At 38.6% G+C, this 27,623-nt stretch overlaps 4 protein-coding genes and 1 long non-coding RNA gene across 8 annotated transcripts in view; 2 read left to right on the top strand and 3 right to left on the bottom strand.

Annotated features, from left to right (window-relative positions):
- Positions 1-3,374: 3,374 nt before the first annotated feature.
- On the bottom strand, positions 3,375-4,793 carry LOC118436077. The gene is made up of 3 exons (XR_004835182.1): positions 4,180-4,793; positions 3,986-4,094; positions 3,375-3,929 (listed from the first exon to the last, which is right to left on the bottom strand). It is a non-coding gene; the product is annotated as an uncharacterized LOC118436077 (long non-coding RNA).
- Positions 4,794-5,443: 650 nt separating this feature from the next.
- LOC110850653 lies at positions 5,444-7,324 on the top strand. Its single transcript, XM_022098134.2, has 5 exons — positions 5,444-5,768; positions 5,839-6,149; positions 6,220-6,402; positions 6,557-6,799; positions 6,864-7,324. Exons 1-5 carry the CDS (start codon positions 5,609-5,611, stop codon positions 7,149-7,151), a joined length of 1,185 nt encoding a protein of 394 aa, XP_021953826.1. The 5' UTR covers positions 5,444-5,608; the 3' UTR covers positions 7,152-7,324.
- LOC110850652 (abl interactor 1) lies at positions 7,317-10,047 on the bottom strand. Of its 3 annotated transcripts, none has more exons than XM_022098130.2 (7): positions 9,906-10,047; positions 9,445-9,569; positions 9,175-9,360; positions 8,284-9,111; positions 8,132-8,209; positions 7,767-8,033; positions 7,317-7,690 (listed from the first exon to the last, which is right to left on the bottom strand). In XM_022098130.2, exons 2-7 carry the CDS (start codon positions 9,544-9,546, stop codon positions 7,550-7,552), a joined length of 1,602 nt encoding a protein of 533 aa, XP_021953822.1. In that variant the 5' UTR covers positions 9,547-9,569; positions 9,906-10,047; the 3' UTR covers positions 7,317-7,549. The 3 variants fall into 3 exon arrangements, with proteins under 3 accessions (XP_021953822.1, XP_021953825.1, XP_021953824.1); XM_022098133.2 differs by lacking the exon at positions 9,906-10,047 and adding an exon at positions 9,691-9,840; XM_022098132.2 differs by lacking the exon at positions 9,906-10,047 and adding an exon at positions 9,637-9,785.
- Positions 10,048-10,188: 141 nt separating this feature from the next.
- Positions 10,189-22,501, top strand: LOC110850650 (protein furry). Its single transcript, XM_022098126.2, has 19 exons — positions 10,189-10,510; positions 10,677-10,801; positions 10,914-11,134; positions 11,207-11,325; positions 11,412-11,815; positions 11,909-12,248; positions 12,343-12,577; positions 12,871-14,758; positions 14,873-15,987; positions 16,099-16,409; positions 16,521-17,742; positions 17,830-18,920; positions 18,998-19,165; positions 19,238-19,552; positions 19,635-20,135; positions 20,222-21,640; positions 21,724-21,905; positions 22,005-22,099; positions 22,177-22,501. Exons 3-19 carry the CDS (start codon positions 10,930-10,932, stop codon positions 22,287-22,289), a joined length of 9,723 nt encoding a protein of 3,240 aa, XP_021953818.1. The 5' UTR covers positions 10,189-10,510; positions 10,677-10,801; positions 10,914-10,929; the 3' UTR covers positions 22,290-22,501.
- Positions 22,502-27,623, bottom strand: part of LOC110850651 (serine/threonine-protein kinase tricorner) — an 18,273-nt gene continuing 13,151 nt past the window's right edge. For both annotated transcript variants that reach the window (XM_022098129.2, XM_022098127.2), the window contains 8 exons: positions 25,525-25,876; positions 25,069-25,167; positions 24,270-24,285; positions 24,049-24,156; positions 23,817-23,964; positions 23,706-23,745; positions 23,543-23,627; positions 22,502-23,463 (listed from right to left, as the gene is read on the bottom strand). In XM_022098129.2, the coding sequence (XP_021953821.1) occupies positions 23,427-23,463; positions 23,543-23,627; positions 23,706-23,745; positions 23,817-23,964; positions 24,049-24,156; positions 24,270-24,285; positions 25,069-25,167; positions 25,525-25,876 (885 nt within the window). In that variant the 3' untranslated portion in view covers positions 22,502-23,426. The remainder of the gene's footprint in view (positions 23,464-23,542; positions 23,628-23,705; positions 23,746-23,816; positions 23,965-24,048; positions 24,157-24,269; positions 24,286-25,068; positions 25,168-25,524; positions 25,877-27,623) is intronic.

Raw genomic sequence — 27,623 nt, 5'->3', positions numbered from 1 at the left:
TTCCGTTTTTAAAGGACGACAATCATTAGAAATCAAGACAGGCAATTGTCCAAACTGACTTTGGAGTACTTTGGGCAAGAGTTATTAAGCGTCTGCTAATGCTAATAAACGTCCAATAACGATAAAGATAAGCTAACCATGCACCACAAGTGCCATTCGAGTCTTCATACATTTTGTCAATAAAATCTCCTTGTTATTAGGATCCTCCCACTTTCACTGGACTGTATATGAATTTATCACTGCAATATACATTCCACACTTTACACTTAATGCAGACACTCGAAATTCGAGTCTCGAACACAAAGTCAATTTTAGTTTCCAAGAATTGGATGAAATTTCACTTAAAAATGTGTCAAAATCCATTATTTAGGTACGGGATTAATCGATGATTATTAGATAAGATGGATGAATATGAAAGCTGGCTTGCACAGATTTCTTCAGAAACACGTCTTCACTAAAAACAGAGCAAATTTGATCTGAGTGAGTATGAAAATGTTGTAAGGTTTTTCATCATTTTGTGTTCAGGGCGGTCGATTTCTAGGGGAAATACATAAAAGAGTGCTTATTTTACGTGGCTTTGAGTTAAAAAGAACCCTTCAAAAGTCCTTTTCATTTCATCAATGAGGGCGATGCCTAAAGAATATTATCATAAATACTGTACTCGTTCACGTCTAATCCGTCCGTGAATGGGGAAAATGGGACTGAATGAAGCAAACAAAATGTAAAAGTGCACACGAAAAGTGCAATAATTCAGAGTGATTCAATAATTAATCCGCGTTGTCTCATGAAATTTGAAAGCAGACGCTGGACATTTTATTAGTCAGAAAAATTCTAATCCAGTTACGAAATAGCCAAACAACGCCGCATTGCCCATGGTGTAAGTGTAGCATAAATAAATGTGTATTTATGATGGTTGATGGTGACAAATTTTCTGAGCTAAAAAAAAGCAGAGCGATGACGCCTGCAAATTGAGATATCCTTAAATTTGAAACTAGATTTTGTCTCATATTCTTGTAGTATCAACTTGAACGTAACGTGGTTAGCCTGTATGTATTGGTGTAAAGATGAAATCTACGGTCGACTAGTGTCTCGTATACAAAATTGAAGGTCTTCCTCCAGTAAACCTTCCTCAAGACCAAAAATTCCCAAGAATCCCGAAAATGGTTGGGGGGCATAATGTTTGGTAAGAATGGAAGACACGGCACGTGCGTTCAAATAACTGTCGTACCTCGTTTTTATTAGAATTAGACGACTCTACATTTGACTTTATGCATCTCCTCCAATTTAGTTGATTCAAATTTCAGACATTTACATACAGAGATCAACTTAATACAATATGAGAGTGCCAACCCGTCGCAAATTATGCAAGTTATACCTAAAAATTAGGTATCACGCCAAAATCGTAAAACTCCAATTCAACTCTTTGCTAACCCATGTGGATGAGATTTGTGTAGTGCAAGGAAGCAACAACTCAACAACTAGCATTTAGAACAAATGGCTACTCATAAAAGCTGTAATTGCCTCCAGAGGAAAGGACAAAGGACGCAAGGCTCTAAATTGTGGTACTGTTTTTCTTCTGTAACTTGGCCCTCCATGTCAAACTCTAATAGATACATTCACCCATCTTATAATTTTAAAAACCACTCATAAACCAAATAAAGTCAAAGTGGGGTGCACATATTTACTCGATTTGTAGCAAGATTTAGTTAGATGGTTATCAAATTATTAAGAAAACCTCGACACATCGTCATGTGCCTCCAGTGTAAATATGTAATTTCTAATTCGTAGAGGCCAGTTTACTCGGTGTTGGTTTTCTAGAAATCTCGTTCTGAGAAAGGATTGTCCATATCTGCAGATGAATTTGACGTCCGTTAAGATTATGGAAGCAATCTAATAAGGCTCGCAATGTTTATCGAGTTGGAAGTTTCGGGTAGGAAGCAATAAGGACAATCAATGTTCTTTATTTAATAAATAGATCATCATACTTATCCTTGGCTCGCGACAAGAGAAACCAAAACCAATAAGATGAAGAAAACCAGATAGATACATAATATTTAGGTTTATTTTGCTCGTCACACTGTACATGACTCAACACGATAATTGCATGACAAAGATGCTCATATTTCGGAAATGCGATTTTGTGAATTGTAATTTGCTCTTAATGGATTGTTCAGAATAATGATCCCGACTGGATTTGTATTTATATTTATTTTGTCAAACGCATTACGTGCATAGCTAACCACACCATTTTCTATAGAGTCATGTTTGTGGTTTCCTTTCTATACAAGTTATTCATACGGGAGTCCATTGCAAATATTTGATGCTTTTTAACAACGAGACCACAATTCTTTAAAGATTTTGGGGCATTTATGTACACATTTTTACCTTTGCCTTTGCGGTGTACCTGGTTGATTGTCATGTTAGGGGCGTGACCATTATTCACATTTCCAAAGGGATTTTGTCTACTTGAACTAGAAATGGACCAGATGTGGTCCATTGTGTGTACTGTGTGGTGTGTTGTTATTTTTCGGTATTTTTCTTTTTAACGGAGTACGCACTCAAATTTGTCGACAACTGCGGCTTGAAATAAGGAATGGATTTGGGGGGATAAATAGGTTATTTGCTATTGTTTTCTGTGTTCAACATTACGAGTACGAGTACTTGCCATTAGTTTGCATTTGCTTATGTCAAAATTATGTTCACTTTTTCACTCACGAAATCTCTTATTTGTCAAGAATGCATTTAGAATAATTTAAGAAAGCTGGGTAACGTAATGGAAAATATAACTAGAAATTGGTTTTAACAGTTTTGGTATAATTTGCGACTTGTGTTCATTATAGTTACAGCAACTGTGTGGGTAATAAGTATCTGAAATGATTATCATAAATGATTTACATGTATTTATAACAACGGGTAAAATGTCTCTATTCAGACATTTGATGGTACACGACTGTTTGCTTTATGTAGATAATCTGGTCACTTGCACAGATTTTTCTTCCTTTCGACATTCTCCCTACCATGATTGTTGCACTTTATATTTTTTTTATAGTAAAATATGAGCTGACCCTACTTTCACTCATTTTTATGCAGTTTCAGGTGAAATGTGGACTACAAATCCACTTTGTCCAAGTCAGGCACATATTGCTATATATCAGAAGGGCTTTCTTATTCTGGGCTTTGCTAAAATAATCAAATGAGATGCATGCGTGCGTAAATTGACTTATGACCCTTCATTTATTGTTTGCAATGTGCATTCAAGGATAGCAGTAAATGCCAAAGTGGCTAAACATATTTACATATTTACTACGCATATTTCTGTTATTCAGGATATATATGGACTGTCTGTTAATCATACATATTTATTTATGCAAATTTCATCAACCGTAGGTTCACAAAATCAAATCAGTTTTAAATTTTGAGATTTTTATACGCACAAATGAGTAATAATTTCAAGTTGATTTTATTTCACACGGATATTTTTGCATCCACGAGTTCCGATGACATGTTGTTTTTGACGTCAAATTATAATATAAGGTTTCTTCTTCGGACAATAATCCATTCAGCCATCTTTCAGTGAAACTCGAGAAAAGAGGACACATATTCATTTGCACGTATTGCTGTGAATTAGCATATCAAACAGACATAAAATTTTAAGTGGACCATTCAATCACTGTTAAATAGAGTATCAAATGATATTTATGAGCGATTCGAGGACTGCGAGGGCTAATACAGTGATTTTCTCTGGTCCAACTTGCCTGGTGGAACAATGGCGAGTAGGAATCTGAGAAATACGATAAGCAATCACTATTCAGACAGCCATGTCATTTCCCTGGAGAGGTTAAGGTGAACGGTTGACCCGGTCTAACTCTAATCATTAGGCATCATCAAATTAATCTCATTCTCATGAGTGTCCACAACCGTAATTCATGCTAAAAGTGAAATGTCGTAAATTTATCAGGATTAATGAGCTCGTAATCATCAGTACCTACTACATTTCAGTCAATAATAAGTCAGTTCATTTTTCTTGGCCGAATCGTGTGAATATCTGGACTTTGAGAAAACATGCAGCAGCCTGCCCGTCACTTTTCTGGCTTCTGTCAAAATTTCCCATACAAATGGATCATTTTTAAAAATTACGTGTTGATTATTGGTCTGGAATAATAAATGTGATAAAATTACATGGATCAAATTCCGTCCTCATGTCCTACTTATCAAGCTGTTGTCGTCAACCTGCAATAGCTTTTAAAACCTGATAAATGAAGGAATAATAATGCCTCAAGTTACATAAATTGAACTGATTGAAAATATATTAATTATAAACAACTGCAGGTCGCCAGAAAAACTGTCTCGTCGTTTATTTTTACAAAAATACTTCTATTATCTAATGCATAAGCAAGTAAGACAACAATTGAATGCAAAACCGCTGCATAAATATGAAAATGAATAAATACCAGCACAGCACCTGTGTTCATCTGACACCTTTAATAAAGACAAACAAAACGAATAAAATTGAGCAATGGAGAAAATAAAATGCACGATTTTCATAGCATGACTACAACCCGTGCTATTGATGATCAAATTATTGTTTAAGGAATTGGATATCGGAATTTCTATTTATTTAACATTTCTCGTTGTAGGTACTTGCATACATGGTGACGTATGCACAATATGCATGCATACGGTTAAGTATTTAAGAAGCCATGCTAATTTCAATCGAGGCAATTTACAAAAAATCAAGTAAATGTTCAAACATGCTAGAATTTGTACTGATAGTACTGCTTCGATATGCTTAAGTTTTTGACATATCAGGATTCATTTTGTACTGTAGGAAATAATGAAGATACAAAAAATTAGCTGTGTTCCTGTCACAAATAGCTTATATGGAATACTTATGAGCCCCCTCTTTGACTTACAAATACTCGTGCTTGATAAGCTGCACAAGTATAGCTCAATTTTGTCCAGTCCATTTATACATACAGATGAACTAGTAAAGCAACAACCGAAATGGTGCTCATACGTTATATCATGCACTTATATTATAAAGATTTTACTACATTTTGCTTTGCACCGTATGCAACATTTTCCATGTTAAGCACATTGACCAAATTAAGACTATTTGGTGAAAACATGTAACTTTAATGGTGAAAACGTTTCGTTTATGATTGCTCTAGGGGCTGTCCGTAAATAATGTAAGACGGGGGAGGAGAGGGTCACGTTCAAGCGTGGCGTCCGGTGTGGGGTCGAAGGTTTCTTGCGTTACATAAATTATGGACTGCCCCTCATGAACTAGAAAAATCTGATAAAACAATTGGTTACGTATAATTACCACACATATCATGCCTTAGACGATGCTGTGCAATACATGCGACGTTACACCTGCAAATTGTCATGCAACTCAATAATATGTAACTAACTGTGAATTGAGCGCGAACGTTTTCAACATATTTCACTCATTTCACTCTCCAAATTCGTATTTTATTTTACACCTCAGTTGGTTTTGTTCCTTGTAGAAGTAGACAACCTAGTTGATCTTTAGTTTTTTATTCAATTATTTTTTACCTTGTTTTGTGATTCTTGCACTATTTTTACCTCCTGTACTACCCCCATCATGGCTCAAGTTACCAAAACCCCTGTCCAGGTGCTGAATGAGCACTGCGCTAAAGCAGGCATTCACCCCCCCATTTTCGAGTATACGCAGACACAAATTCTGCCGACCACTTCGTTTCGTGCGGATTGCGGCTTAACAGTTGGTCAGACGCAGTATAAAGGTACGTAATAAAATGATCATGGGAAATTTTACTTTTAAGGGGTTGTTTCTTATTCTCACATATCTTCTAGCTATTGGAGTGGGTCAGAGAAAGAAGGATGCACAGCATGACGCTGCAAAGAATATGTTTTTGGAATTGAAGATCGGGATGGATGATTACAAGAAGTTTGAACTTTTGGCAAAACCTGCCATTATAAATGATGAGGTGGAACAATGGGCTGCAGAAGGTATCCGTGCGTCTGAAATACGTGACAGTCCTAGGCGATGTGTCGTGGAGGAAGACGATGAGGACTCATTGTATCCACAAGCTGGAATTGGAAATCCGATCGCTGATTTAGAAGAATTTTGTCATATTCAACGAATTCCAGCCCCACAATATGATGTATGTGCTTACCTCCTGCTTATGGGTAAATGGTATTGTGCTGACCTTATTCACCTTTTTTTTACCGTAGATGAACTGTCAGCAAGTTGGGCCTTCCCACTGCCCTATCATGACTGTTTCTTGTAGTGTTGGGAATTTTATGCTTAAAGGACGGTCCAAGACAAAAAAGTTAGCAAAGAGAATTGTAGCAGTGAAAGTAATCTTGGAACTGAGGAAGAAGAAAGCAGAAGGTTCCTTGAAAGAGGCCGTGATGGTAAGGAGAACCGACCTGAACTACAATTGAATTGTATTTCTTTTTGCGTGATAAATGTGCCATTAAGTGTGCTATAGTTTATTGTTGATTAAATATAAAAACAGCAAGACAATTGTAATGCACGGTCGTCCCAACTAATCATGTATTTTGATAGGATGTTCCAACCGAGAGCGTGGATAATGATGACATTGTCCAGAATTTGTCATTAGAGGACCAGGACCAGGACCAGGAAAGCGTACCTTTCACCCGGTCCAAAACCAAAACTTATGAGGATTTTTTGAGGGAAATTAAGTTCAATGGGGATTATGAGTTGGCTAACAAGTTATCGGATCATCCAGGGCAGCATTTCCAACGATTACTTGCGTTTGCACGAAAAGTTGATGAAAACAATCCACTGGTATTCTTTTTATAACTAAAACATATATAAGCAGTCAGTTTTAGGTATTACTGTAATATTACAGGTTGGAATACCACATGGACTTTTTAAAGAGTGGTTGATTGCTCACGAAAAAGGTATAAAGGAATTTTATGCAGAGTTGAAAAACGAATTGCGATTTGAAGAGCAATGGATAATTTTTAAAAGCGGTGGGAAATTTATGGTTAGTCTTGAAATTACCCTTCCGGAGATTACCACTAAACCAATGTTTGTGAGCATTAGTGTAGAACTGGACCAGGCGAAGGAGAAAGTTACATTAGATTGCATAACTTATTTTGGAACCATGACTGTGATGCGGAAAAAATTATTTTAAATACAAACCTGTCTGTGATGTTGGTGCTTATCCTGCCAATAATTTCAATAGTCAACATTCCCAATATTGCTTATATTTATATAGTTTATCACTGTTCTTATTACACAAGAATGTTCAATATAATATGTCCTTACTTATGCTCAATAATAAAAAGTATACTGCGGATTTGGTAACAATTCAGTATTTATTGAATTATCGTGTACATTAACTAAGCACAACATTTCAAAAGTAGGAATGTATTTCATTTCTCATATGAATTGATAAGTGTGAGCGAAGCAACAATGGCATGACAAGTATTAAATATATAGAGAACATTATTAATCTAGAATGTTGATTGGTGCGTGATTTTTGATATCCATGCGTATCTTCATATAATAAGTCGCCTAAAAGAATAGCCTCTAACTTGCGGTTGGTATAATGGGCAAATCCAAAGGCACAGGTTCGACGAATGTGGCAGGAAATTGACCGACGGACCCAGCAACCTCCCCGTACAACCAGTCTTCATTCAGACGCCCAAAAATTTTGACCATATCTCCAGGCTAATAACCAAAGATATTAGTATTACGCATACAAAATAATTTTCAATCAATGGAATTACACCAAAAGTGTACTTACCCTGAGACTCAAATCACCTTCAGCTTCTGCATCAAATTTGTAAAGGGCATCAGCAAAATAGATTTGGTCGCTTTGTGGAGCACTGTTTCCTACGGACGGAGTATCTTCAATGTTTTCATTTAATGGTTGTGACATTTCCTCTACATTGTCTGTTAGAGGAACCACAACATTTACATAGTTTGATGGGAACATCCCTTCTATTCCAGCACATTGGCCGTACAACCACTTGTCATCAATTTTCTTGATGAGGTACACCAAATCTCCCACCTACCAATAAATAAATTTTTGTAACATTAGATAAACTAAACAGCCAAGTGTTATAATTGCATAAGTGAACAAAAAGTAAGTAAGAAACTGAACTATACCTGCAAAGCTAAGTCGCCGTCAACATCAGAGAAATAATCGTACAATGCGATTGCATACGCCCGATCAGTCTCCGAGCTCTAAAAAATGAATTGCAAAACGTTACTTCAGCAAGCAGATATATGGCTATGATTAGTTTGGAACCAATTCTCACATTCACATTATGACTCGTATAAGTACTGTCAACATAAGTTGTTTGAACGTCCGCAGTGCTGTCCACCCATTGGTTTAAGGCCACATCGGGAGGTGGGGGCGGAGGGGATTCGGTAGGCATCGGGGGAGACACGTAACTATCATCTTGGTCTTCATCCTCGTCAAATTCCGAGTTAGGAGGGTCATCATAATAATTTCTTTGCACGTGCGAAACACTATTCTGAATCTCCAACTTGTTGTTTGAAGCAGAAAATCCCGTCCATGCAGTGCTGGATTCTGTAGAACCCCGGTTTGCTAGTAGCGTTGTTGGTTTTGGGGCCAATGATGGTTTGGTCGCAATGATAGGCTTGATAATGGTTGCCGCCACAGCAGGAAGTGGGGGTTTTCTATGTTGTTCCGGAGGTTCGTCCCATGCTGTTGGAATGTTGCCGTATCTCTGTTGCTGTTTAGAGGATGTGTGTGAATAATCGCTCCAATCACTACTTCCAGAAGAACTTCGAGCACTTCCACTCTTAAATGGATCAGTATTATTGGACCCCCCAACCGCAGACTTAATATTATTATTCTTTTCATTAGCTCGCTTGATAATAGTAGGCTTGTACTTGGTGGACCCAGACTGTTGACTTTGTTGAGCAGGAACATTTGAATAAAGCGTGGATTGATATCCTTGTTGTGATGCGGCCTGTTTTGCAGGACTTGCCATCATAGCTTGAGCCGAAGGTCGCGGTGGACTGAAAGGATTTGCAGCCTGGCTCGGTGCAGGATGCTTCAATTGTGATCGTACATAAAATATTGATGCACCCACACGGTACATGTAATCGGCTGGCTCCTGCATGTAAAAACTTTGCAATTAGTACAATTATTTCATAAACATAACTAAAATGCTAAGGACCTTAGATTGCATTCCGATACCAACACCTTCTAATTTTGTGGCTGGAGTTTCCGGTGGAGTAGAAAAATCAATCAGATCGGTTCCAACACTTTGCCCAGTATTATCAACACTGTAAGATGGTCGTTGTCCAAAGGAACTTATCTTCTGGTTTTGAAGCTCACCCGCAGTCCTAAAACTCTGCGACCCCTACGCATCATTAAATAGACTCAATATAACACTAATTAATTATACATCGATCGCTTAAAATGATTATATAAAATTTATAATCACCCTGATATTATTGCTAACTGCAGTAGGTGGGGGCGGTCGTGGTGGAGCTTTCTTCTTCTTGGAATAACCTCCTCCGGAAACTGTATGACTTTTAGACAACATCACGCGACAAATAAATACGTTTCCTGAAAAAGATAATACAGGATTCTATTATTACAATAAATAGTAATAATATTATATTTATATCATCACTTAATAAGAAGTGGTTATATCAAGTTGTAATGGTTGGTGGGAGGATTACTATACATTTAACTATATCACGTATCGCACAGAATAGTCAAAATAAATTGAGCAACTACACAAACGAACGAACCATATGCGATATTATGATCAGATGACGATTATATTAATCATTCAACATTTAACTGCACTTGTATTGTAGTTAGTTAAACCCTCTGTGCATTAAACAAATGAATATCTATTCTAGTACATGCACACGCAGTAATTCTTTTGTAACTTACACAGAAATAAATGACGATGACTATGATGAAAGATTCGAGTCAATTCGTAGACTCGTAGACGGAATAAAAAACTCTTTCTCTCCTTGTAATACAACAACAGCAAAATACAACTACAAACTAACTGCACTACACTCTTCCCTTCGTCGTTCTTGAATGAATCATATGCTCCCATATCCAATGTGGTGGTGGCATGTTCTAACTTAAATATTGACTAAATAATTAAATTATATGTTCACAGTGGTAGCATGAACTTTTTATCATAATTTTGAAGAACAGCCTAAAAACGGCCTGCATTCATTGCATCTGCGTATCTCGGTTTGTCATGGATGACCCATTATATACACACTAGAGAGCTAAATTCATGTGCACTAACGGTGTCTTCCCAGCGGCCGTGACAGTCAGTCAGTTTGTTTTTGTGTTATCGAGTCAAGATGAATTAGTCAAATTCTAAAGGAAAGATAAGACTATAAGGTGAATAATGAACAGACCTGTCCAGCAGCATGAACAGCGACGACCAAGTTTACTTTTAATCTGTTTGTGCTTGTTTCCATTTACAATTTTGGGTTCGATCATTATGTGGTGGAGAGTGGATCATCGTCGACGAGGTGAGTTAATTTGAAGGTTATATTTACTGCTACTGTTTGTTTCCAGTAGCAGGACCATTGGCTCCGTTCTAATTAAAGTTAATAGGGACTAGGGACGGTTATAGGAACCTCTATATCCAGCATTTTTTTAATTAGTTTTTATAATAAACAATTATTCTGTTTTCAGAGACCGAACAATTGTTGAGAGATATGTCAACCAATCTAAAAAAAATTACAAAGATGCTGGAAGAAAAGTTAAATATCACCAATTATTAAATTCTTTCAACAATTTCCATATTTCAAAAAGTAAAGGTAAGTCCCATTAATACCGATAGTCGATAATGCATTTAAAAATTGATTACTTTATTGTCGTATTTAAGTCACTCATCATCCATTTTGATTTGGTTGGGGGTGTATTTTGCAGCACAATAATTTCAAGGATGGAGACTACAATTGACGTTTCAACGTGTGGGCTAAGATCCGAGCCGGATGGAGCACCAAGTGGGAGTAACATGTCGGCGACGGGGACTTACGCAGCCACCTCCTTTCCCAAGGGATCCTCAGATCGTCGCAATCCAGAACCCAATAGCAAAGAGGTGGAACAACAGAATAATGAGAATGGGTCTCAACCTTTCAATCTTTCCAGTAAGATTTGATTGATTGTGTTATTATGTTAAAAAAGCTTTCATTTTATTTTAAGAAAATGTATTTGTACAGTTGGCCACACCATTCACGAGCAAAAGACTCGTCCTGGAGAGTTTGTCATGCGAGTCCTGTTTTCAGAATTTACAACAGCAGCAGAAAAGAAGATTGAATTAGTCATGTCTGAACCAATGGTAACTATTCAAGATTAAATGCATGACAATTTTTTTCTAGATAATAGAATACTAATTATGGTACATCAATATGGTTTGCTGAATAGGAACGATCTCTTTCAAAATCTCTACAAAGAGGCGAAGATTTAGGATTCGATCAGTTGTTGACAGCCTTAGGATCCGTGGCGGAGCACTGTTTACCATCAATTCTAAGAACGCTATTTTCTTGGTATGACCGACAAGCGGTTACATGGCTGGGAACCCCCTTGTCAAGTGGTTCTGTTTCGAGCGCGACTGGATCTTCCATGAGTTCAGGAATAGAATCGATGGAAAAAGAAACTGTGGTGACCCTAGATCCACAAGTTGCCGAGAGAAGAGATATGGCTGTTGAATTCATCTTGTGTCTCATCTTTATTGAAGTTTTGAAACAGCTTCCCTTCCACCCTGGGCATCACGATCTCGTGGGAAAAATTGAGGATCTTTGTTTTGCTCACTTCAAGTATCGTGAAGGGTATGGTCGCTTTTACACAAAAATTATAGTTTACTTATAATGTATGAGTGAATTACAATTTAGTTAAAATCATAATTTACCAATGTGTTACAGAACATGCATGAATGCCGCAAATGGTCTAGTCATTGCTGATTTGTACGCCGAAGTATTGGGTGTACTAGCTCAGGCAAGATTTGCATCTGTACGGATCCGATTTCTTTCCGAGCTTGCTGAACTTCGGGGAAAAGAAGCAAATTCACTCGTTACTCAGTCAATTATCTCTCTCCTCATGGGCATGAAGTTTTTCCGGATAAAGATGGCCCCAATAGAAGATTTTGAAGCGTCTTTCCAATTCCTCACCGAATGTGCCAAGTATTTCTTAGAAGTTAAGCAAAGAGACATCAAACATGCATTGGCTGGATTATTTGTTGAGATTCTAGTCCCGGTCGCTGCAGTATGTACACAATTTATTGACAATTTATATGAATAGAATTAGCAATTGGTTAACTCAAATTTATAACACGTACTGTATGTATACTTTCATTTAGACCGTCAAGCACGAAGTGAATGTCCCTTGTTTAAAATCGTTCGTTGAAATGTTGTACGCACCAACGTTGGACATGTGCACCAGGAGCAAGCATCGTTTGGCAATTTTCCCCCTGGTCACCTGCCTCCTTTGTGTCTCTCAAAAGCCGTTTTTCCTCCATAACTGGCACTACTTCCTAGCAATGTGTCTAAGCCAGTTGAAGAGCCGAGAACCAAAAATGTCAAGAGTCGCTCTAGGTTCGTGTACTATTATTTACGTAAACTAAACTAAATCTAATAGTAACTAAACTAATACATTCAATATAGTCGAATATAAACGAATTCAATATAAACGAATACATTCAATTTAGTCTAATAAACTAAATTGAATACATTCAATTTAGTTTATTTTGGTCAAAACGAAACGAGTTCAATATAAACGAATACATTCAATTTAGTCTAATAAACTAAATTGAATGTATTCAATTTAGTTTATTTTGGTCAAAAATGTAAAAATTCTAACGGTTTGTCAAACCATTGTCTAATTTCAGAGAGCCTTTACCGATTACTGTGGGCTTACATGATTCGAATCAAGTGTGAGAGTAATTCTGCAACACAGTCAAGACTTTTGAGTGTAGTTAATTCCCTGTTTCCGAAGGGATCTAAAGGCGTTGTTCCTCGTGACACACCACTGAACATCTTTGTAAAAATCATTCAGTTCATTGCTCAGGAGAGGCTGGATTTTGCAATGCGTGAAATAGTGTTTGAATTATTGTCAGTGGGACGGCCAATCAAAATTATTTTAACCCCAGAACGGATGAATATTGGACTACGAGCATTTCTCGTGGCTGCGGATTCTTTGCAACAAAAGGACGGAGATCCTCCAATGCCTCGTTCTGCAAATATTATGCCATCAGGAAACACACTGTTACGAGTAAAGAAGACGTTTTTGAACAAGGTTCTCACCGAAGATGCAGCTCGTAGTATAGGGATGGCATCCTACTATCCCTTGATAAGGAAAGTATTTACTGACATACTTCGCGCCCTGGATTTGCAATGCGGTAGACCACTGCTACTTACGACTGTTAAGGAGCAAGAGGAATCTTTGTTAACTGGAGACAGAAAAGCAAAAATAGACTTATTTCGAACTTGTGTAGCAGCAATACCGAGATTAATTCCAGACGGAATGTCACGAACTGAATTACTTTCTCTCCTCGCACGTCTCACTCTTCACATTGACGAGGAGCTTCGTGGACTAGCTTTCCAAAGTCTGCAAAGCCTCCTCTTGGATTTTCCTGATTGGAGGATTGACGTCCTCACTGAATTTTTGGCTTTTGCTTCTAAAGAAGTACCTGACACGGCCCATCAACAGCTGGACAATTCTTTGAGAATGCTGGTCCAGTTGCTTACATCTTGGAGAAATGCAGTCAGTACTGGAGCTGGATCAAGTTCAACTGTAGTCGCAAGTTTAGTCAATTCAAAAACCAAGAAGGCCTCAGGAGATTCGCATCCTTCTACAACCATGGCAAACTCTGCAACATGCTACCAGGCCGAAGGGTTAGCTCTGCTGATGCTTTGCAGCGTTAGATCTTCTACGCGACGAATAGGTTGTCACATATTGAAGGAAGTGAAGGCACTGTCTGAAGTCATAGGACTGACTGAAGCTCCCGTGATAGATGTTTTGGATAGGATTTGTCCATTAGCGTGTGAAAAAGTGTCCAATATACTTCCACTCGGAGAAAAACAGGCCATCCTTGCCGCAATATCGTCAAATACTCTCGACCTGCAGTGGATCACAGACCGAAGTTGTCCAGCTTGGTACATTCAAGAAGACGAAACGGTGAACAACCCACCAACTCAGTCCTCGTCAAGTTTGAGCATTCTACAGTCGGCCGTGAGCAATAATGCTCTAATCCCCACCGCAGAAGTTTCAATATCCAACGACCCCTGGGCCTTGTGTCTCAAGGAATTCCTCGACTATCAAAATGTCCCAACGCAATGTCCAAGAGCCGTGTTGGAAGCCTGGTCGGTCATTATGCCCAAAATAAATGCAGTTTATTCCTATCTCGAGCCATCCCCTGTTCAAGACAATAGAGCATCCCTGCTCAGAAGTGCAACCGCTCCTCGGAAACCACCGATTGATAAAAACTTGTATTTTAAGTTGTGGAGAAATTACCTTCTTTTTGCATTCAGAACAGTACCGCCAAATATTGGGACAAGTCTCCGCTGCATTTCTCCAGATATGGCAATTAGTTCGTCACCAGAAGCTCCGGATGGGCGTGATGGAAAAAGTCCACTTCCTCTCACATCAGCAATGCTGTTTTCTGTAACGCCATCATCTCTGTATAAACTCGTGGTCCCATTAATTCGGGTGGAAACCATCGACGTAAGAGATTTGGCTGTACATTCCTTGGGTCAAATTAATCACATGGCAGTCAAGTAAGTGGAACGAAACTGTGTAGTATTTTTTTATATCAAAGTACAGCAAGAATTGAACATTATATTAAGTCTCACCAAATACTTGTACTCATTTATTTAATTTAATGTTTTCAGGGATTTGTTTGAAGAACTCGCATCGTATCTGAAAGAAGCAAGTGATCGCAAGCAAGAAAATGTCAGACGTCGTAAACGCAAAGATAACTTAAGACTTCAGCTTCTTCGAGTGTTTGAAATGATAGCGAGAGAAAAAACATTTGGAAAAATTAACAGCAATCTCATAAACTCGTATACCCCGTCAAGCCAGGGACACCACTTGGGAGACAGTGGTTCAGTCCTGCCCATTCCACTCCAAGAATTTTTCGAGACTTGCAAAGGATGGTTGGAAACTGAAACGGATCGAGATGGAGGATTCGAAATGAGGTTAAACTTTTGCAAAGGACTTCACTCCCTATTGGACAGTTTTGATTTGGATTTGAAGGAAAATCTACTTAAACGTGAGGCAAAGAAACAACTCTTCCAGCTCTGCATCAATTGGGCTGGGTCTTATGCGTCGTCATTGGGAAAAGAAATGACCACGTCATCCTTGAATTCTACTGGAAATACAGTGATTATCAATTATCCCGGAACATCAGGAACTCAACAAGCAGAACTTGAATTATTTGCACTTCAAGCTGCCGCAAGACTGTTGACATGCGGCCCAGTTTTCCAACAAAGTTTACTCGCCGAAGAAAGCCAACTGTATTCCTGGTTGGATTATCTTTTGTCATCTCATGATTCGCGAGTTAGTGAATTGGGAGAGCAAGTTATAATCATGTTGCTCGAGTTTAATCCGGACGTGGGTTCCATGCTGGATTGGGTCGTGTCTCGATGCTTCACGGGAACGTCACAAATTGCAGATGCCTGTTTTAGAGCAATGGCAACTCTCTTTTCCGCCCGAGAGTATCCTTGCGACAGATATGTGGCCATCATTAACTGTGCCCTGTTGTATAGTGGGAGTCCAAAGTTACAACTGCAGCAAACGGCGTTTCGATTATTGCAAGTGTTGGACCGCCGTTTCTTTGGAGGTTTACCCCCTTTGCAATTACATCTCGGAAGTGAAGTTGCCAAAGATGACACTCCACACACCTTAGACGCTTTGCTCAACAGATCTAGTTATGCGAAAAGTCAAACGTTTTTGTCGAAGCAGCTATCATTCCTTCACCCTGATTTGACGATGCCTATATTTTCAGGTACACTATAAATATATGAAAATAACTCAACAATGAACATAATTAAAATGTATGAATTTATTTTGTATTAGGCATTAATTTTAATTGGCTAACTTATTGTACTTATTTCAGAAATTTCATGGCGTATGAAATCAGCAAGATCGGATGTGAGGCAGAGTTTACTGAGATATCTTCAACCATGGCTTCACAACATGGAATTAGTGGAACCTGCAATTCCAAGCCCAAACACAATTGCTCCATTATCTTGTTTCGAGTTGGATATTTGTTCAGAGAATCTTCGTGAATCAGTATCATCTTCATCATCGTGTTCTTTGTGTGGAAAGAGAAACGTTGAAGAAGGAGAACGATTAGTTCGACGTGGTTGGGGATCTACTGAAGCTACTGAAATGGTCTTGAATAATCTTTTATATCTCACAGCAAAGGTATGTACCCCCACTCTAGTAATACCATAGTTATGTGTACCCTTGTATGGGTGACACTTTTTCATTTTTTTACTCCTGGTTAATGTACAATTTTGATATGATTTTTTTTAGTTTGGCGATGAACATGAACGAGAAATTGAAGAATGCTGGCAGACACTTTGTTGTTCTTCTCCCAACAATCAACGCGTCGTTTTGTACTATCTTCTAATTGTCACGGGTATCGCTCCCTATGAGATTTTGCCACATGCGAAGCGTGTCCTCATATATTTATTCAGAGCTCGTCCCGTGCGACTTTTGGAAGACCTAATTGCAGAACTTCAAACTGTAGAATCTCTTAGCTGGCTCGTCGAAAAGACTGAAACACCTCCATTTTACAGATTATCTCACCTCCGGAAGACTTCCAGCTACTCGGATACTAATGTGGCTCCCCAAAACAATGGTGGACTAATGCAGGGCACAACTATGAATCACAACCCCACAGTTGGAAATAATTCTCAATTCCCCAGAGTTCAAGCATCCGAACTAGAGAAAGGAACGATACATACGAAACGACGTTCTGCTGAAGAATCCGGCGTTTTTCAGCAACCTCCACACCTTAGGTCTAGCAGTAGTGGGGCTGCGGGACTTTTTAGATCCGAAAAAACACGAACCATCAGTGGACCAGCGGCACTACCTGACTGTCAATTTCTTTCGTCAGAGAAGGAAAAGCTGCGATCTGCCCTTTATGAAACCGATCACGTCGGAGGTTGCCAGGAAGATGTCCAGCAAGACAGAATTATGGAGAATAGACGATACCCAAGCAGTGAAACGATTGCACCTGAAGGTGGAGCAACTCTTGGCCCAAATTCTGGTGGACAAGGATTTCCATGTAGTCGAAGCGATGAAGGGATGGACCATATGGAACAGCACTTAAAACTGCTCCCACTCCCAATGCCCGAATATGGCGGATACTACGCTCCTCTCAAGGAATTTCTTCCTCCTCAACAAGTCTGTCCATTCCATCGGTGTAACCTCGCAATGATGTTTATTACAGAGTTGATCAATGAAGGAACAACAATTAGCGTATCTACGGAAGATTCCAAAAAAGAAAAGAAAATTGACTGGTGTTCGCAGTATCTTCCATTAATGATTCACATGTCTTTCCTTGGCTTGGATCATTTGCGACCTTTGGTTAATCTTCACAGCTATAACATGCTGATCAACCTTTTGACCGTTTCTGGAGCACATAAGAATCATCTAGCAATTGCCAAGTTATCGCTGAATCAACAGACTAAAGAAATTAAGTTGGGATTAACGTTTCCATATCTTTCATTGAAAACCTACGATTTTCTGGGTAAATAGTAATGTTACTACATAAATCATAAAACCATATAAATTCGCTTTATAATCAGTTAACAATGATTTATTTGTATATGTTTAGATCCAAAAGCTGAATTTGCGACCTCAGCAATTTCTTCCAAGTTACCGACCGTTGAAACATTGGGAGTGTCGAGTCCTATAATTCAAAGTCCTAGTCATAGCCCAAAAAGTAGTCCTAGAACTCCGTCTAAGCGTCCCCACACACCCATCAACCTTCTTCTAGTCATTCCTGAACCACCAGAGTATGGGACCAGAAGATCATTGACGATTCAGGAGAAAACGTTGGCTTTGATAAAATTCTTTACTGAAAAACGAGGTCAAACCCTATGGAATTGTGAAGACATAACCGCTCGTGTCTGGAATATCCGAAGTGCAAATCAACTAATTGCACTTGTTCAGAACAGTATTGACGTAATCTCCAATTCGTTCCCAAACTCAAGTATTGACAGGAAATGGGCACAAGTTTCTCTGCAAATCGGACTTGCCTGTTCCTCTCGTCACTATGCTGGAAGATCTCTACAAGTTTTTCGGGCTTTGAAGGTTCCACTCGTATCACGAATTTTATGCGACATTTTGTCAAGATTGGTGGAAACTGTAGCAGAAACAGGAGACGACATGCAAGGATATGTCACAGAGCTTATTCTCACTCTGGAGGCTTGTGTAGAAGCAATCCCGGTTGACAGTGGGAGTAGTATGAACAGTTCGTCAGACACTACGACCCCTGCGACGGAGGATAATAGCAAAGTTTCAAAGGACATGTTCTCACCTTCGCAAATACGCCCCAGAAGTGGTACCGAAACATTTGGACACGAGTGCAAAAGGACCGAGTTGGGTAGGTCGCGATCAGTTCAAAGTCTGAGTGGTTTAAATGACGGAATTCTGGACGAAAATATGGAACGGACCCTTCAACAAGACAATGATGTTATCCCACAAATATTTTGGCTTGCGTTGTCTCTTTTGGAGTCTGATTTTGAATACGAGTATCTCTTGGCATTGAGATTACTGGAGAAAATCATGGACCGGCTTCCTCTGGAAAGACTTGAATGTCGCGACAAGGTAGATCGAGTACAAGCTCAGCTTCAATGGAATAACTTTGGGGGAATAGTTCCCCTCATCCTTAAAGGATGCAGTAATGCCAACACATTCGAGCAGGTAAAAAAATATAGAAACCACAAGACATTGTATTTAATATTACAGTATCAAATACGTACGATGGATTATTTTTACAGAGTCTCACACTCCTTTTGCGTTTCATCCCATTCTTGGATGTAAACTTTGTCGACCCAACGGGAGAGTCTGGATTTCCATTATCTGTCATCGCCCTGCTTCCTCTACTCTTGTTACATTATGATGATCCAACCCCGCTTTGTGTTAAGGCTGCCCAACTTATTGCAGGGGTAAATTTAATCCGACAATTCCAATGATTAATTAATGGATTCACTGGTATTAAAGGTTTATGTTATACGTAGGTAGGAGCATGCAAAGGAGACAGTGGTGCTCAGGCACTACAACATCTTTCTACCGTCATGACACTTTATAGTCGAAGGTCTTTCAGTAAAGAAAGCATGCAATGGACAAAATGTGTTATCAAGTATTTGTACGACTCGTACTCCCACTTGGCTCCTCTTCTCCTCGGATTTCTGCTCGACGTATTAGAGAAAGGACCTGCGTCCGTTCAACCCTCTATATTAACGGCAATCAATTGCTCGTTCAATTATGTGGATTTGACATCGATGAACACAGTTAGCACGGAACTCCTACGAGCAATTGAAAAGCATCTTGATGTCAGTAATCAGTCAAAATAATTATTCGTGATTTTTAGCAAACATTTGAACTTGAATTTAAATTTCCTATTACTTGTATTAGGGTCCATACTGGCGCGAATCGCTAAAAATTCTGAAGCTCGTAGTCACCCGATCTTCAAGTCTGGTTGCTCCAGGTCCTCCGAATTACACTGGGAGCTCTGGCCCATCTTCCATGATTTCGGCATGGGATTCAGTCAGCACTACCTCTTCCGTTGCATTTACTACTGAATCAGAGTTCAGCTTTAAAAAAGAACTCCCTGGACGAACAATGGAGTTTACATTTGATGTCTCTCAAACACCAATAATTGGAAGAAAACATATAAACCCGACAAACTCTATGATGAGGGATTCTGAACATGTAAATGGAAGACTAACCTTGTTGAACGCCCAGGGAAATTTAGCACAAAGGTCAGGATCTGTTGGTGAGATGGGGATATCAGGCGGTGTTGTTATTCAGTCAAATTGGAAAAGACCATGGCAGTGTCAAAGTAGACTACGGGAATGTTTAGTCAGCGTCCTTAATGCTTGTGGACAGCGAGTTGGACTCCCAAAGAGTCCATCGGTATGTCTATTTCTTGTTACAAATTATGTACGCAATTACCATTAATAATTGTAAGTCCAGTAATGATGTACGATTTGGATTTGCAGGTAATATTCAGCCAAAGTTCTGAACTTTTGGAACGACAGAGCAGCATTGCTTCATCTACAGAAGAAGTATCTGTTGCAATTAACGACGCATCGGGGGCAAGTCGTTTGGATGATGGATCCGCAAGTGACGCCCATTTCCGAGTTTTCAGAGACTTTGACTTTTTGGAATACGAACTCGAGTCGGTTGAAGGTGAAAGTAGTGACAATTTCAATTGGGGTGTGAGAAGGAGACCGCTATCAGAATTGGGAACGGAACCTGAAACGGAAGGAGAGACAGAAACTGAAGGGGTGGGCACTCGAAGGTCTCGATCTCGTTCCCAAACTAGCTCCGACTTGACGACAGTCGTTAACAACTCTCAAGGGCACTTTTCTGGCCTTCGACCTCACGAGATTGAGTTGCGAGAAGGTCAAATGCAAGAAGAATCATCAGACGAAGAGGATTTGGGTTTATCCCCAATGGATGAGCATGGTCCGTCAATCCAGGGGAGAAACTCAGATCCCCCAACTCCTCAACCCAATTCATTAACCATGATAGAACTCGGCTCCTCTCAAGTTTCATCGCCTGCACGATCTAGACGACTTTCTGACACAAGTCTAGATTCCAGAAGCGAAGAAGAGACGACTCCTTGTAATTTGTCCCCTCAAGGAGGTCTACTCATCGAAGAGGAGGAGGAAGAGTTGGGAGAAGAGGAGGAAGTTGACGGTGAGGGAGATGGAGATGGAGACGATACCGATGCAAATATCACGTCTGAAATTTTGAATGAAACTGGTGATATGATGAATGGCGGAGCTTCTTCCGCAAACCGTGACGCGCAGAGCAGAATTATTGAAGATTTTCAGGATTGGAAATCTATCTTACAGCGTTTTCTCGTTGGTATTCGACCCCTCCAGTCACTCGAGTCCATTCAAACAATGTCACAAATGGTTCAGACCTCGTTCTGTGAAGTCATCTACGTTTGTCAAGATATCTCTGCTCTATTGACTTCCTTGGGATTTGAAAGCTCGACTCAAATTGCCCAAAACCTCTCCGTTCTTCTCGACTTTTCAAGTGAGCACAACTTGCACATGGCTGCTTGGCATTTATGGTGTGCGAAAGATGTCATCAGAGGAGATGAAGTCAAAATATTTCTGCTTGAGGCCTCTGAACATTTAGAAACATTGAATGACAGGAAAGAATCTTTACAAGACGTGGTTGAAGGGGGTTTGAAACCTTTAGTCAAGTTAAAAGCGTTGGAAGGAGAGCTCCCAACGTATGAAGAATCCCAATCTGCTTCGTTTGCCGAGGCTGCGTCTGCAGATCCTTTCGAGATCATTGCTGACGTCTCTAAACTTTTGTACAGAACGTTATTCCAGCTTCGACTACTCTTAGAATGCCACCAAAGGGCGGTTCAATCCCTGTCTTCCAACCCAAAATCTAAGGTACTTAAATAATTACGTAATAATACTAAGGATTTTATAGATAAATTTGAAAATGCCAACAACGATCCTGTGTTACTTGACAGATTCGAGATTTATCCCGACAAGTGTTAGAAGTGAGAGCAGCATTGTTGCAGTGCATCTCTACCCTCGTCATACAAGGAGACAAAGGAAGCAAACTCACTTTAAGTGAAGCTGAAGGATGCCTGCTTGATCTTTTATTGGCAAATCAGTGGGAAAATGCAATAGAACTGTTTAAAGCAAATCGGTACCCAATTATTACATATTATGTAACAACTTTAATGGATGATGAATAGTAATGAAATTGTAAGTTTGGAATTGACTTTATGCTTTTTGTTTTTCATAGGGATATTTGGCCAAAAGATCTGATTGGTAATTCTTCAAATGATGTCACAGGAATTCTCAATGTATATTGCAAATATCTGTCTGAAGAACATTCTGGTAAGTTCTACATAAATTCATGCAAGTCAAAAATTTCGGTATAACGTCGAACGTACTTATGTATTTTTTGCTATTAGGTGTCTTTGTCTCGATACCGAATGACTTTCGAAACCTGTGCAGCCAAGTCAATTCAGTATGTTTACATCTTCTCGAAAACCAACAGAGTCTGGAAAAGAAGACTTTAGTTTAGTAACAAAAAAACTGACACAATAAGACTTAGCAAGTATACCTTTTACCTAGTTAGACATCGTATAAGTAACAGCAACACATTTTTTCTACTTGTAAATTTGTATGCGGTCGCTGATTGTGATATGAATTTAAAGAAACTAGTGCATATGTATATACATGAGTATGAATTTATGCGTTAAAATCACAAAAATAAAATAAAAAATAGATCGTCAATCGTGTTTCATGGCCACTCATTTATTTTCACGAGTAGATAAATGTTATGTTTACTGTCTTATTTTTTCACCTGTTACAAATTATCGATGGTAAAATTATATCCTTTATAGTTCATTCATTTTATGAATCTGCTTTGTTATATGCTCTATATTACTACACTGCGCGGTGAATTATAGGAATCACACAAAACTTTTGTTTAATTCATACATAGTCGAGCGTTAACACTTAACTAAAAAAACACAACCCTAAGTTTAATAGCGACCGAGACTCAAGTAGTGTTAACAAGTAATGTACATAAAAGCCAATGTCATACAACTGATAATTACGAAACGAAATACTGCTTTAAAGGAAATCATTGTGAAATTGAACATTGAGAACAGGTTGCCCTAACCCACTCAACTCAACAAAAATGCTTACTCTCACCTAACCACTCAAGTCCCCACTGAACATGATCTTACTCAGTGAACAAGCAAGAACAATGAGTCCCATGTTTGTTTCTCTTTTTTAAAGGGGACAATTAGTTTAAAATGATCACATTCTACTACTGACTCATTTTGTGGTTCCAGTTACACACCACCGGTTTCAGCGAAGTGTAATACAACATTAAAACATTACATTAAAAAATTCAAAGTAAAGTTCTCTTTGGAAATTCTCCACCACTTCAGCACATCGCAACACATGATGCTTTTTTGTCAGTGGTTTACATAGCGCGTCGGATACGTTGTACGAGTTTTAGCTTAAGATCATCACCATCATTGCGTTATTAAAATACGATGTCCCATATGTATCATAGAATTTGTTATAATATTGATGATAAATTAACTGAGGAGGCAAAGATCGAACATGAGTACAAGGCTATTATTCTTTGGTTGGTGATCCAGGATATTGATAGATGGATTAGAGAATCCAATTAATGTTCTATTCTTTATTTCGTCTTAGGTATAGGTCCTCGTTGAGTAAGGCTGCAAATGAAAAACATACATTTTTCATGATTCGTAAGACTACAAATCGAGTAACACCAGCAAAATATTGATATCTTACCCCTCAAACCGCTTGAATGTGTAGTTGATGAAAACCCAGTCATTGTACGTGGGTTCTCCGTCTTTAGAATCTTTGGAAGGTGCAGCTATAATTTACCCAATAAAGTTACGAGTCTCGTAATACGAGAAATAAGTTTGCATTTATTTATATAAAGGAAACTTACGAATTTTTAAGTCGACGTCAGGGAAGTCGTCAAAATTTGACTATAAAATGGAAAAATTAGAAACATTTTCAACTGCTATGTTAATATACCAATGAAAATCTGATAACTTACCGTATCATCTATTGACTTGACGGTAACAGGAATCGCAGCCGGCCTTTCGCGAATGTGTTCCCAATCTACGCCCTTGAAGAATGGGATAGTTTTAAGGTCTTCAATGCCATGCTGACTTCCCATTCTTTTGTCTGCTTCACAGCAAAACCTATGGAGAAAATGGTATTACATAATAGAACATATTTTTTTCCTCAATGCCAGTGGAATTTTCATATTGATTCCAACAACAAACCTGTTTATCGCATTTTTGGCTTCTTCTGAGATTGGTGATTCAGGTGGAAAGCTGAGAGTGTCACGCCATGCCATCACCTTTCGGTATGTCTCTTGAGGATTTTCCGAGCTGAATTAAAAAAATCATAGATAAAGATTTTCAAATTAAATTATCAATATTAAAAAAATTTATGCTTATAATTCTTTAGACATTTATATGGAAGCTGTGTGTGAGACACTCACCAGAAAATTGGATATCCTGGAAAGCATAAGAATAAAATGTATTAGTTTAAATTTGTGAAACTATGTATTACTGGTGGTAGCCGATAATCTCTAAATTAATAATCCAATTGTCAAAGATGTCATATGTCCTTCAATGTGTAACCACTACAATGATATGATATATCCTATAGTGAAAATTAAAGACGATACAACGAAACGATAAAAATTTATTCCAAGTCACACTTGCTTTTCCCTAAATCACTAATCGAATTGTTCACGTTATGGAATAAGGTTATGTTTGAAGAGATCCATTCTTAACAGACTTGTTCATTATTCATTGTACACGCATACTCAGTCAGATGAGGTTGCATCTCGATAAGTATAAAATGACCATGTTTTGTAATTAGGCATACTGTCGTAGTTGGTAGTACTCCAATTAATGATACATACATGAAAGTCTAAAATATTGGCATCTTCGATTCCTACACATTCGTATACATAAATTTATGGCCTTGTTGACTAGATTTGTATAGCGACATTAAATGTACCAGTCTTATCGGATTGTGTGTGCATATGTGAACGGATCGGACCAGGCTCACGAAAAAATGGTAGAACTAGTTTGTAATTGAGAAGTGTAGTATTTAATTATGCTAAACACGTTCCATACTACATCCGATTCAGATCAATGTCATCATCTCTCAGGCAAAAAGGAGGTGAGATTTATTCATTAGGTTTAATTAGAACGGTTTCAAGGTCAGAGAAGTTAGAAAAGTAGAGTCCCGTCGTATCACACCACGAATTTAGGAACCAACGTACGTACCTATTAGCATCTCATACATTATGACGCCTAAACTCCACCAATCGCACGCGGATCCATATCCCGTTTGTAGAATCCTGCTTCCATCAGCCGAAGCGATTCCTGTAATATAAGAATGCATCAAATTGGCAATAGTTCACCTTTTTGCCTTCCCCCAAAACAAGACCTAGTAATTCAGAACGATTAAAACTGGCAGATTTTGGTAAGCCTGATAAGATTTTTTTTCAGTCACTTAACCAACATATGCATGTATTTTTAAATCATGTATTCAATACGAAAGACGCTGAAGAAGTCAGAAATGAGTTGGTGGCACTGTACCAAAAAAACCGATGGTAATAATAAAATATTAAATTAAACAATTAATCGTAGAATCCTGTGACCTATGTATCTTTAATGTTGGTTTTCTTTTTTAGTTCACGTCCTTGTTCAATAAGTAATTTAATAGGGAATGCATTTTACCGTTAAGAAATACTTCAGGTGCGATGTAGTCAGGCGTTCCAACCGTGCTGTAAGCCAACGCTCTCCGATTTTTCTTCCAACTCTCCGCCCTCCTCTTGCTGTCCACTTGCCAATTCCCCGCAAAGTCGGATGGTTTGGCTTGACTCAGATCTCGGTAGAATTCGGTTCGGTGAGACTTTTTGAGTCCGGTACAGAGTCCAAAGTCGGACAGCTTGATGTGACCCCTCGCGTCCAGAAGTAAATTGTCTGGCTTAATATCACGATGAATGAATCCAAGTCGATGAATGGAATGGATGGCGAGTGCCGTTTCCGCAATGTAGAACTGGGTACACTCTTCCGTAAGTGTGTCTTTTTTCATGATGTGATGAGAAAGGTGAAGAGGACGAGTTGGGTTTCATGAAAAAAAGAAAAAGAAGGGGTCATGAGTTTGTACGAATGACCTGGAATGAGAAAGTCCTTACCTTTCTTCATGATGTGATGAGAAGGGTGATGTTGATGAAGAGGACGAGTTGGGTTTCATGAAAAAAAGAAAAAGAAGGGGTCATGAGTTTGTACGAATGACCTGGAATGAGTTTTCTCTCATTCGTGCACTGCTGTTTGGCCACCTCTCCGTTTTTAGTCTGATTTTAGTGGTTTTCATTATTCTTCATTTTTATTTACGCTATTTATTTTTATTAGTAGTTTATTTTTATTTTTATTTACAATTTTACTTACAAAGATGAGTCTAATTACTAAAAACGTGCGAAAAAATTCACTACCGATACTAGATGATTCTGATGGAGAATCTAGTGATTTCGAGCAAAACTCTAACAAACGATCAAAACTTGGACCAAAATCCAAGAAAAAACCGACAAAAAAAGGTGAAAAAGAGTCCGAAGGTGAAAGTGAATCAGAAGGTGAAAGTGAATCAGAAGGTGAAATTGGAGATGTAGATTACACAGAAACCGATCTTGACGAGGAGGATCACGCATATACAGATTCTGACGCTGAAGTTGAAGAGGAGGATGACATCATCGAATATGGGGAAGAGGAGGATCACGATGATGATACAGAGAAGGCACGATTGCGATGGAAAGTACGAGAATTACAGAAGCTGGACTACATTTTACAGAAAAAAATTGATGGTCAACGTACGATGGAACTAAATGTGATTGAGAAATATACATTTATGGTAATAAAAGTTTACAATTGATGTTTAATACTTATGACGGAAATCAATATGTTCTTCATAATAGTTTCATAAAAGTGGCATTATGATTAAATATTTCAGAAAAATAGAGTGTACAATGCCACCGAAATTCTGCCCCCAATCGACCCTGATAGGGATGTGATCCAAGTCGAAGCCAAACCCACAACAAAGTACAAAAACGCCGTGAAAAGAATTCAAAATATGGCTTGGAACAAGCAAGGAAAGAAGAAATGTTGGGAAAAAGGCTGTAACGCAAGTTATGAAACGAATGGAAGGTTCGTCGATCATTACAGACACAAGCATCTTAATGATTCTACATTCCGTTGCGGAATCTGCGACCAAGGATTTGCACTGAAAGCAGATGGAAAGCGTCACATCGAATCGGTTCATTTATGTAAATTAAATAATTATAATTAAACCCCGATAAACACAAATTTAAAGTCCAACCAATTAATATTTCCAGTCATTCTTCATAAATGTGGGACGTGTGGTTTGGATTTTGGATATAAGAGAGGACTGGACTTGCATGTGAGTCAAGATCATGTTCCGCGAAAAAAAAAACTTTATGCCAGTCCAAAGAAAGGAACCATTATCCACCGACGCCAAAAAAGGAACGATGTGAAATGTATGCATATTGTGAATAATGGTCAACACTATTATTACTACTGCCATTTACTTATTTGATTATTGTTTTATAGATAAGAGAGGGGGGAGAGGAGGGACTTTCCAACTGTATTGCATCATTTGGAGAAAGAAAGATGAGAACGGGAAAGGCAAGAAGGTAGGCGTTTCAATCGGATTCACGTCGTTTGGAAATGTCCAGTCAGCAGCAGCCACAATTTGGAGTAACATTAATGCAAAACCCGGAACTACACGATGGGTTGATCATTGTGCGTGTAGAGATAAGTTA

This window comes from Folsomia candida, unplaced genomic scaffold, assembly GCF_002217175.1.
Source record: "Folsomia candida strain VU population unplaced genomic scaffold, ASM221717v1 Fcan01_Sc006, whole genome shotgun sequence".
NCBI lineage: Eukaryota > Metazoa > Arthropoda > Collembola > Entomobryomorpha > Isotomidae > Folsomia > Folsomia candida.
This window is presented reverse-complemented; position numbering and strand designations above follow the sequence as displayed.

Coding starts and splice junctions, on each gene's coding strand:
- LOC110850653 (XM_022098134.2), top strand. CDS start 5,609: ATGGCTCAAGTTACCAAAACCCCTGTCCAGGTGCTGAATGAGCACTGC. Junction 5,769..5,838: donor TGGTCAGACGCAGTATAAAG/GTACGTAATAAA, acceptor CATATCTTCTAG/CTATTGGAGTGGGTCAGAGA. Junction 6,800..6,863: donor TTGATGAAAACAATCCACTG/GTATTCTTTTTA, acceptor GTAATATTACAG/GTTGGAATACCACATGGACT.
- LOC110850652 (XM_022098130.2), bottom strand. CDS start 9,546: ATGTTGTCTAAAAGTCATACAGTTTCCGGAGGAGGTTATTCCAAGAAG. Junction 9,112..9,174: donor GTATCGGAATGCAATCTAAG/GTCCTTAGCATT, acceptor TTTTACATGCAG/GAGCCAGCCGATTACATGTA. Junction 8,034..8,131: donor ACGGCGACTTAGCTTTGCAG/GTATAGTTCAGT, acceptor ATTTATTGGTAG/GTGGGAGATTTGGTGTACCT.
- LOC110850650 (XM_022098126.2), top strand. CDS start 10,930: ATGGAGACTACAATTGACGTTTCAACGTGTGGGCTAAGATCCGAGCCG. Junction 19,166..19,237: donor CTGCCCAACTTATTGCAGGG/GTAAATTTAATC, acceptor TGTTATACGTAG/GTAGGAGCATGCAAAGGAGA. Junction 21,641..21,723: donor CTTCCAACCCAAAATCTAAG/GTACTTAAATAA, acceptor GTTACTTGACAG/ATTCGAGATTTATCCCGACA.